The sequence below is a fragment of the Lepidochelys olivacea genome (assembly GCF_965140295.1).
Source record: "Lepidochelys olivacea isolate rLepOli2 genome assembly, chromosome: 7".
Classification (NCBI taxonomy): Eukaryota; Metazoa; Chordata; order Testudines; family Cheloniidae; genus Lepidochelys; species Lepidochelys olivacea.
The window spans coordinates 105298028-105308726 of record NC_140417.1 but is presented as its reverse complement, the minus strand read 5'-3'; the positions used below and the strand labels follow the sequence as shown (position 1 = coordinate 105308726).

General features: G+C 39.9%; 1 protein-coding gene across 1 annotated transcript in view; it reads right to left on the bottom strand.

Moving 5' to 3' along the window:
- Positions 1–4355: 4355 nt before the first annotated feature.
- Positions 4356–10699, bottom strand: part of OAT (ornithine aminotransferase) — a 30686-nt gene continuing 24342 nt past the window's right edge. The window contains exons 7-10 of the mRNA XM_084634855.1: positions 9439–9567; positions 7805–7918; positions 6568–6712; positions 4356–5282 (exon numbers count right to left, since the gene is read on the bottom strand). Of these exons, the coding sequence (XP_084490981.1) occupies positions 5122–5282; positions 6568–6712; positions 7805–7918; positions 9439–9567 (549 nt within the window). The 3' untranslated portion in view covers positions 4356–5121. The remainder of the gene's footprint in view (positions 5283–6567; positions 6713–7804; positions 7919–9438; positions 9568–10699) is intronic.

The window sequence follows — 10699 nt, the reverse complement described above, 5'->3', positions numbered from 1 at the left end:
CACACAGTATTTTTTAGTAATCTTTATGGGGGAGAATAACACTGATGAATAATTCCACCTTGCTGGAGGGATAGATTGATTGATTTTTTTAAAAAATCTCCTCTACCTATAAAGCTAGGATGCAATAAGAAAACCCAAAATGCGCTTATGAGTTTACTTTGAGAGCTCTTACAAGTAATTTTCTTTGCACTTTTTAGAGTATACTTTTTAAATGACCTAATTTGTAAAACAGTGGCAATTTGAATTTAGCTAAATTAGTCTCCTTTTCACAGCCCCATCCATACAAAGCTTCACTACCTCACCATACACTAAGTCCCTCTGCCTGCATAGCACACACAGATGCAGTGGTGTTTGTGTGGCTTTTCCCAGCTTTATCAAAGATCAGAAGCAAGCCCAAAACAGGAGCAATTTCCACTAATGCTACACCCATGACTTAGCTTTCAGCACAAAGCTGAGCTTTTGGCTCCATCTGCTGAAGGAAAGTTGAAAGAGACAGGGAATAAACAAGCAGTAGCTACTGCAAAATGTGGAGAAAGAAAGCAACTGAGGACATGTTTTTCTCCTTAACTGAAGTAAAAATCAAAGCCAGTAACTTTGCTGTTGAAATACAACTAAGAGGGTTTGTTCCACCATAGACACTTCTGACACGTTCAGGATGTTGTGCGGCAGAGTGGCCTATGGCATAGGCTTAGTATGCCTCAGGACTATGTCAAGGGAGCATACATGCTCAGACATTGAATTTATGGAAGGAAGAGGTAAAGTAACAGGTTCGTTGTCTACTGCTTTTTTTGTATAAGAACCACCTTGAAGAAAATTTCTAAACCAAACTAAAATTCCGGAAAATGAAACAGGAGGGTTGCTTTTTTGTTCTGTTTGGTTTTTTAAAAACAAGACTATCCATTATTTATATCCATAAACTGGAGAGATTACAGCTATGCCTATTAAAGGAGGAACAAGAGAAGCAGAGAGAGAACAATTTTACCAAGGGAAAAATCCATAATGCGCATGCGCACACATAGAGTAGGTGGGAGTCTAACCGTATTATGACTTTGCCCCTTTGAGCAGTGGGGGAGTGGGGAGAGAAGGAATTTTGATATGTCCTAGTGTCATCCTAACTGTTGCTACTATCTTGCTGGAGCGCCCTCCCGAGTCTTTTATTGATGATGAATGGAATATATCCTCTCTGCCTGGGAGGTTCTCCAACATCTTGACCGTCTCCACCCTTTTAAATAAAAGGAACCGAGATGGGGTTAGTTTGCTTTCCTTCTTCCCCAAGTTGTATAGATGTCCTGCCAAGTATGTTTATAGCACTAGCTTAGTAATGATAGCAGGTCTGAGAGCCTTAAACAAAAGGCAGGATGTGTTATGTTTGTTACTAAGTGACTATGATGCATGGAGAAGGTAAACTTCTGTGCTAGGCTCTAGGATCAGACTTGAGATAAAAACATCTGACACCAAACAAACACACAAGTCACTAAGATTTATAGGAATCCGAGGTCCTGCTTCCACCTACTCTCCATGGTGCTACAAGGCTCCATGATTTACTTTTTGAAGGGACTTAGTCAGTCATGGATTATATACCACTTTCTTTCTGTTATACCATTAGCCCTGTTTATATTACCTGGCAATCTTGCACCTCTAAGTGCTATTGACATCAAGCCACACCTTCCGGCATTTTGTCCCTTATCTCCAAACCCAACAATCACCATTATGTCTCTCTCTCTCTCTCTCAAATACATATTCACCTTTAAGGAAAACTTCACTCTCATTTTTACTCATCCACAGCTGATATTCATCCCATCCCTTTTTCCAAAATAATGTACATTGTGAGGCAGCATAAGGTTCTCTAGTCCTGTTCACTTCCATAAATAACCACCAACTTAATGTTGCCTTTGCAAGATCCGTGTACACCATTTTTATATACTCTGCTACTATTTAGTAGTCCTGGTTCATAGTTAGTAGGAAGTCTTTGCACTGGGCAAACTGAGAAAGGAATTTTTTAAAGCATGAGATGCATGGCATTGACTAACCACTGCCCTACCTCAGTGGGAACTGCATTACATGGTCCAAGAAAAAACGGTTACTTGCCCTCTCGTAACTGCTGTTCTTCGAGATGTGCTGTTCATGTGCATTCCAATCAGCTGTGCGCATGCCACCGTGCACAACAGCTAGAAGATTTTTCCCCCAGCAGTATCTGTAGGGTCGGCCAGGGCACCCCTGGAGTCGCGTCTTTATGGCAACAAATATAGGGCCCTGCCAACCCGACCCCCCCACAGTTCCTTCTTGCCGGGTACTCCGACAGAGGGGTAGGAGGGAGGGTATTGGAATGGACATGAACACCACATCTTGAAGAACAGTTATGAGAACGTGAGTTACCGTTTTTTCTTCTTCGAGTGCTTGTTCATGTTAATTCCAATCAGGTGAATCACAAGCCTAAATTCTGGAGGCGGGGTCGGAGTTGTCCCCCGATTGGAGTATCACTCTACCAAAGGCCGCGTCATCTCTGACCTGCTGGGTGATTGCACAATGTGTGATGAAAGGGTGTATGGAGGATCATGTCGCTGCTCTGAATATTTCCTGGGTTGAGTACCTGCACCAGGAACGCCACTGAAGAGGCCTGCACCCTGGTGAAGTGCGCAGTGATCGGAGGGGCAAGTACCCCTGCCAGGTTGTAGCACTCTCGGATGCAGGAAGTGATCCACGACAAAACACATTGAGAGGAGACTGTAAGACCTTTCATTCTGTCTGGCACAGCCACAAATAGTTGGATGAACTTTTGGAATGGCTTTGTTCTCTCGCTGTAGAAGGCTAACACTCTGCAGACATCCAGCAAGTGAAGCCTCTGCTCCCTACCGCTTGAGTGCAGCTTAGGATAGAACACTGGGAGGAAGGTATCCTGGTTGATGTGAAATTGGGAGACAACCTTTAGGAGGAAAGCTGGGTAAGGCCTGAGCTGAACCTTGTCCTTACAGAAGACGGTGTAAGGAAGTTCTGATGTTAGGCCTTGAGCTCAGACACCCTCCTGGCTGAGGCTATTGCCACTAGAAACGCCACCTTATATGAGAGGTAGAGCAGGGACCATGTCTCCACGGGTTCAAAAGGAGGCCCCATCAGTCTGGAAAGGACCAGGTTGAGGTCCCAAGCTGGGACCGGCTGTCTGACTTGCAGGTATGGCTGACCACAGGGTTGGCGAACACTGACCGGCCCTCTGCTCCTGGATGGAAAGCAGAGATGGTGGCCAAGTGAACCCTTATTGACAACATGGATAGCCCCTGCTGCTTGAGATGGAGAAGGTAATCCAGGATGAGTGGCATAGAGGCATCAGGGACGAATGATACTTGTCCGCCAGAAGTCTTATGTTCACCACCATGTTGGTGCCAGGAGTTCTTAGCCTCGTTTCTTGGTGCCAGTGCGCTGCATGCAGAGGAAGCAGCGCTCAGCATGGGGTCCGCCGACCCGGGGTTAGACTGTGGATGGATGGCTGCCTCCATGAGGAGAATTCTGTCTCTTCTCCCGATCCTTAAGGGTCCTCGGCCGAAACCCCTTGCAAATGCAGCATTTGTCTTTTTGGCGACTCCCACTGAAGCACTTCAAACAAGAAGTGTGCGGGTCACTCTTCGGCATCAATTTCCTGCAGACTTCACATGATTTGAACCCTGGCAACCGAGGCATGCCCTGGTGTTGGGGAACAAATTGGAGGGGGGGAACCCCCACCATGGAAACGTAAAGAATCTACTAATACTACTAACTAATAATCTAACTTTATACAGCTGACAGTGGGACACTGCTAAAGGCACTTGCAAAAGCGAGAGAAGTTCCAGCTAGCCATCACCAGCGGTAAGAAGGAACTGAGGGGGAGTTGGGTCGGCAGGGCCCTATATTGGGTGCCAAGAAGGCACAACTTCAGGGGTCGCCTAAGCCAACCCTATGGGTACTGCTAGGGGAAAAATCTTCCATCTCTCTTGCATGCGGCTCATACACACCTGATTGGAATTGACATAAACAAGCACTCAAAGAAGGGAGACTGATTAACCAGGACCAAGGAGTATCCTAGTGAAAGATTAGCAGTGACTATCACATGTGCGTGTTTAATACTATACCCAGCAATTTCCAAAAGGCAGGAAGGATTAGAAACACTAGTCCTGAAGGAAAGTAAAGCAGAAACCTCCAGTGTTAAGGTGGCTGCAAACAGATGGGATATTCATTAATATGAAGGAGCTACTTGGCCATAGCTACTAAGAAAAGCTCTTGTAAGGTTCAAGTTAGACTAATCCTTTTTTAATACATTAACAGTTTTAACTGAACATGGACATTTCTTGATAGAAGATGTATTTATTTTAATGTAAATAAACATCAAATTATAGAAGGATAACAGTTTTAGAATGGCAAACCAAGATCTGTACACTGATTGGTTTCACAATCTGTAAAACAGAACACTGAGATCACATTCTTGAAAACAATGTCTATTATTGTCATACATTCAAGAGATTTTACATACAGAGTATAAGCTGGTCTGTGACACATTTACAAGTAGAACATCCAGTTTATCAAACCTTTATGGTTAGATGCCTTTTTATAAATTGCAAAAGAAGAACAGAAAAATTATGCTATTCTTGATGCTTTGAGGATGGGAGCCAGGATTTCTCGGCATGACAACCAATAGCGTCCACAGCAAGAGATTGAGTCCTACAAGTACTGCATCAAGTGAGATAAAATTCCAAATACAAAGCTTTGTGCAGTTATATAAAAGGGAATGTTTATTATTAAAATATGTGTAAATTACACATTAAACTTTGGCTGAGACCTTCAGCAATTTAAGAGATGTCTACATACAGACTCCTGTCAAGAAGTTTAAGTTAAAGCATACAGTACATAATTGGTTGAATATAGCTTCACTTCTTCATTTGCAAATAGTCACAAGAGATTGGAAATTTCAGAGTCATGATTTACCTTCTTCTGATCCATTAAAATTTAAATACCTAAACATAACTAAGTTTTAGAAGTATAAGTCCTTTAAGATATACGGGAGTGGAGGTTTGCTTTCAGAGTGGGGTCTTTATAGCACATCTTTCAAATGCATCTGCTAGTTGACCCAAGGTGATGTGCTGAAACAACATGTCTTCAGAAAGACAGAATGGTTTTATGAATGATTTCAATGCACTCTCTGATTTCATCCTCCTTGATCACAAGTGGGGGTGCCAGCCTGATGATATCACCATGTGTGGGTTTGGCGAGAAGTCCATTATCACGAAGCCGCAGACACACTTTCCAGGCATCATAGTCTAAAGCCAAAAAAAAAAAAAAAAAAAAATTATGCTACAGCATATTAAATGTCACCATGTTAACTTGTAGTGTGTGGTACCAGACTGCAGCCTCTCTGCTGTCTGGCAGTACAGTAATTAGATTACATACGCAGTGTTCTTTATCTTAAATGGAGTGGCCAGCTATGAGCTACTTCCCAGGTAAATGTTAGGACTGCACACATGGGACAGTGGCAATCCATATTTTATCTCCAGCATAGGTTTTCTGCTATTCTGCTACTGAGAACTTGACACAGAAATAAGATAAAATTTATTCTGGACTATATTGGCTAGATATAAAACAGACCGGAATGGAGCATCCAAAAGTTTTGTCCTCCATAAAACACATATCCCTTGCTCTGATGAGATTACTATCCATCTAGACCCTCTCCTCCTTCCCAAAAAAAAAAAACTGTAATTTTTAGGTGCCCAGATGCTAAAATCTATATATAAACAAAGTGGAGAAAGAGAGAGGAGGAGGGCTGAACAGAGGTTACAAATAAGGTGCATATGATATACCTAAATCAGTGCATTAGGTCTTAAAACTACCAAGGTAACTGCAGTATTTCCCTGCAGCACTTTACCACAGAAAGCAACAGGACCAGAATCAGCAGAAAAAATTAATGAGAGCATATGACAAGCACTACTCTGTATTCTGCACTGGCTTTTAAGCCACTTTCAGGTGCAACTCAAGGTGTTAGTCCCTGGAAACTGATTTTTCTCAGGGGTCATCTCTTCCCCTCCCAATGCCTCATTGTACTCATTTGTGACACTTTGCCTCTTTATTCCAGGACTGACAACCTGGGAGTACAGCAGCAATGCATGCTAATAGTGTGCCTTCAACTCTAAAAGCTATTCCCTCTGTGTGTGGCTGGGATTGACTTTCAGGGCACAGTACAAACGACATCTCTATCTGTTCCATCCAGTTTTGTTTGGGCAATTAGCTGGGAGGGTGTTTATTGACAGTGATAAAGATGTGTGATGTCTGTTGCCTATATTGGTTGGATAGTTTAGCATTTGTCATGTCTGTGGGAATTTACAATGGTTGATGTGACATAAACTAACCAGCTTTTTCTGCTTGAAAGTATCTCTTGCCAGAAACATACAGTTGTACGGAGACACTGCCACTGGAGAGTAAGATGAGTTAGCCATGATTTGAAACCCAAGGTGCTGTAATTAACTCATCCTCCATTTCACACAATATCTGCAAGTCAAGTTAAAAACCTGTCACTCACTTTGGTTTGCAACTGGTTGAGAGTTTTCTTACCTTTAGTTTCACGGATAACAATAGCATTTAGTAATCCTTTTCCTCTTACACAGGTCACAATGTCTGATGGAGTCTTCATGAGCTCACTTCTTAATAGGTTGCCCATTGCTTCTGCATTTTCACTTAAGCTTTCTTCTTCAATCACCTAAAAAGAAGTTGAAGCTGAAGATAACTGAAGGGCTTTTTGGTTGTTTCAGTCTCTCTGCTAAGGTGGAATACACCATACTGGTACGTATAAAAATGAAATATATTACCAAGTACAGCACTTAGTTTTGGGGTATAAAAAAAACATATCTGCTAGAAAAATCATGGTGGAGGCTGACCATCCAAGCTGATTACTGTACATTAGGAGTACTTAATACTTCATGCAGACAAGCTGTGGATTGCTCTGAACTTTTAATCTAAACTCTGCCTTCTTTTGCCTGTTACGTTCACTTTTTTTTTTAAACTCCACACAAGCAGGTGGACACTCTTCGAAGACACAATCTATTAATCCATTAATTTTCCTGAGTCTATATATTGGACAATACTTTAAAAAAAAAAAGCTTCATGATTTAGTGGGAAACTTACATTAAATAATTCTTAAAACATGGATTCCTTGACATGATATTGTAACAACATCTGTTTTGAATTGTGACACCACAGATGTTTGAGTAAACTAACTTTATTAGTGTGTAGAAGGATGTTAGTCTATTATGACGACAAAATTTAGAAGCTTTTTTATTAAAAATGGCATAGGAGAATGTTATTTTATTAATACTAATAATTAATAATTAATTATTAATAACTATTTATTAATTAATAACTATTTATTAATTAATAAATAATGCCATTGAAATATTTGGTCTTCCACTAGACAAAGCTGATATGTAAAGCATTATCATCCCCAACTTTTTTCTATTGGAATATTTAAGAATTTTAAAACAGTAAAATTAACAGAAAGTAGCAGATAAATTTCTAGCAGTTATTTCAGAATGTGTGTTGTAACAGTCAATATATACAAGTTATAGTAAGCTACCATCAGTTTTCCATTCCTATCTAAACCTAGAATTCAAATGGACAGCACCACTAGAAATGCTGCTTATTTAGTAAAACTTTGAAGTCATTATTCTCCATTGTTTACACTTTAGCAAAAGTCGATGTGTATATCATTGAAACATAAGCAATTTTCCGTTCTAACCCTATCAAATTTAACGTTGTCCCTGGAATTTCAAAACCTTAGCTAGAACCTACATACCTCAAGTGCTGCCATAGCCACACGGCAGGCTAATGGATTTCCTCCGTATGTAGATCCATGTTCACCTGGCTTAATGGTCAGCATAATTTCATCATCACACAGTACTGCTGATACCTAAAAATTGGGAATGTCCATCAATTCATTTGCATATATGTAATGATCACAATAATTTTACACTTAGACCAGACTTTCTTCAGTACCTAGAAATTGGTAGTTCTCAATCTGCATAGTTTGTTACAAACATCCACATTCCTCTATAAATTCCACATCTACAGATCTGTATAGATGGAGAGGCTGTCTAGCAGTCATATGACACAATATAACTAAGCTTGGAAGAATTAGATTTATATCAGTAAATGTCAGTAAACATTGATTTCACCATGCATACACAAACTGATGAAACAGTATTTTCAGTGATAATAGCAATATACAGATAGGCAAAGAAAGAAGAACTCAGCTTGAGAACTCAGTTTGATGTAAGGATATTTACTTTGACATAATGTTGGCAATTTGTGTTTTAATAGTTTAAAAAGCTTTAACTTTATGAATCAATGTCTACTGTCATTAAATAATTGTCTAATCCCCCATTGTCTTATCCCCCCATAATTTCCTGCAACTGTGAAAATTTAAAAATAAAAAGATAAACTGAAAAAAGCTTAAAAATAAACATTGAAATTATAAAAAATAATCAAGAACAAATTCTGCCAAGCCTATATACAACCCACTTAACTACACAGGTACTGTATAATGTCTTAGTAGATATGAGAAGCACTTTGCATTGTTTAGCATTTTGGGGGGATTTTAATATTCAGTATTCTGATTAACAGCTCAGACAGAGCTCCAGTTAGCAGTAATGCTTAATTACTGGTTGTAGCTTTCCTACTCAGCAGGAATTTCATTACATTAGAGCCATTTAAGCCAGTTCACATGGGCATTCTAGACAACTAAAACAAGATCAAGACTAATGCTCACTCAGAAACAAATCTTTAACAAAAGCCATTTTAATGTGTGTGTGTGTGAGAATTTTCTTCAGCTTTCCAAGTTCATTCAGCTCAGCACAGAAATAGCAATGAAATAGTTCTATGAGAATAGGAGCATAGAATGATTAGTACTCTGACACAGAGCAGAATCCTGCCCTTAACATTTGATAGTTACAGTTGTTAAGATAACATTCAATGAGACACAAGTGACATACTCCAGTACTTTGAATGTCAGAACCACTGTACCTTAAATGACCATCATAAGAACTAGGATAGTTCATACCGTTTATACTTATTTGGAAGCCAATCCTCCAAAGAACAAGTCTCAGTGGTTGGCTTGGAAGATGATAGCAAATGGCCCTGCTCTTTTGGCAGGAATACCATTAGTCCAATCATTAATATATAGTGCTTACTATACTAACAGTTGGACAAGCAACTAATAAATTGTGTAAGTCATGAATTTCACCTGTATTTCTAGCAAGTTAGGGTATCTGGTTCAGAGTACCTCATAATTCTGGAAGCAGTTATTCCTATATGTACATCACCTTCCCAAGAATGCCACATATCAGACCAATTTTACATTTTAGTTTGTGACAACACAGTCTCTCCAATATGAGCGGTTAGTTTAAACTGAAACAGTGTTTTGCTACTTACAGGATATAAGCCACCAGAAAGGGCCTTTCCAAGCAGCACCAGGTCAGGTCTCACATTTTCATGGTCAACAGCCAGCATTTTCCCAGTTCTAGCTAAGCCAGTCTGTATTTCATCAGCAATAAACAGAACCTTCACAAAAATTCAACAATGAATGACAGTTTACTCAGATATCGAATTAAGATTTAGACATACTGATCTTTCAGAAAGTTAACACACAACATAGCAAAGTCACCCCAGTTACCTGAAATACCTGCCAACTAACCTAAACCAAGCACCTTTCTTTTGCCTCTGCAAAACTCCTGAAAACCCATTGTTTTCATGACACACTGACTGTACTGACTGCTCGACGTACTATATGGTAATTTTTACATTAAGACTTGTTTGGGGCAGACAAGAATTCTCTTCTACATTTAGCAGATTCCACATTGTTATAACACCTGAAGTTCTATATAAAATAGTTTCACAAGGGGTAATATTTTCAAAAGCCCTCATCATTGGTCTAACTCTACTCCCACTGAAGTTAATTCAGTGACTGCAATGGGAGCAGAAGCAGGCTAATGCTGAGCACTTTTGACAGCCCTAGGTAGTAAGTCTGTTGGTCTTGTAATAAAATAGATTACAAACACTACCATCTTAAATTACTTTATCCGGAGATGCAACCTATAGTCACGTTGCTGCATGGAAAAATGCTCAGGGAGGAGGAGGAAGAAGATGACAGCCTAAGGAGAGAGAAGCATTGACTATGTCTGGAGAAGGAGATAATTGTGTATTATGCATAAAAATCTAATTGCTGGTATTGTATTTGTCCTCACTTTAAAAAGAGGGATTGTGGAGCAGATACTCCACTATGAAGAGGATGCATTGTTTGGGTTTCCGTACAAAATGGTTGAACAGGGAGACCATAAGACAATCACTGTCAGGCAAAAGAGACTAACAGATGCATGTGGGATATTAATTTTAATTAAGTGCTTTACAGAGGCCTAAAGTAGTACTAGCTATGCATTAATTTTTGGACCACTCTCTTATGAGCTTCTGGAGGAAACCAGAATTCCATGTGCATCCTGATCCCAAATGATGTTATCTGGATGGCAGGATCTGCAATGGCAGCTGTTGTCTCATTGACTCAATTCACTGAGGGGATAAACAGACAATTCCAATAATTTGAGAGAGTGCATCCACTTACACCACTGATTAGCCTGGCCCATTGTGTTTATACGAAATGCAGATCCAGGGTTGGACGCAGTCATGAGTAGCTTGCACC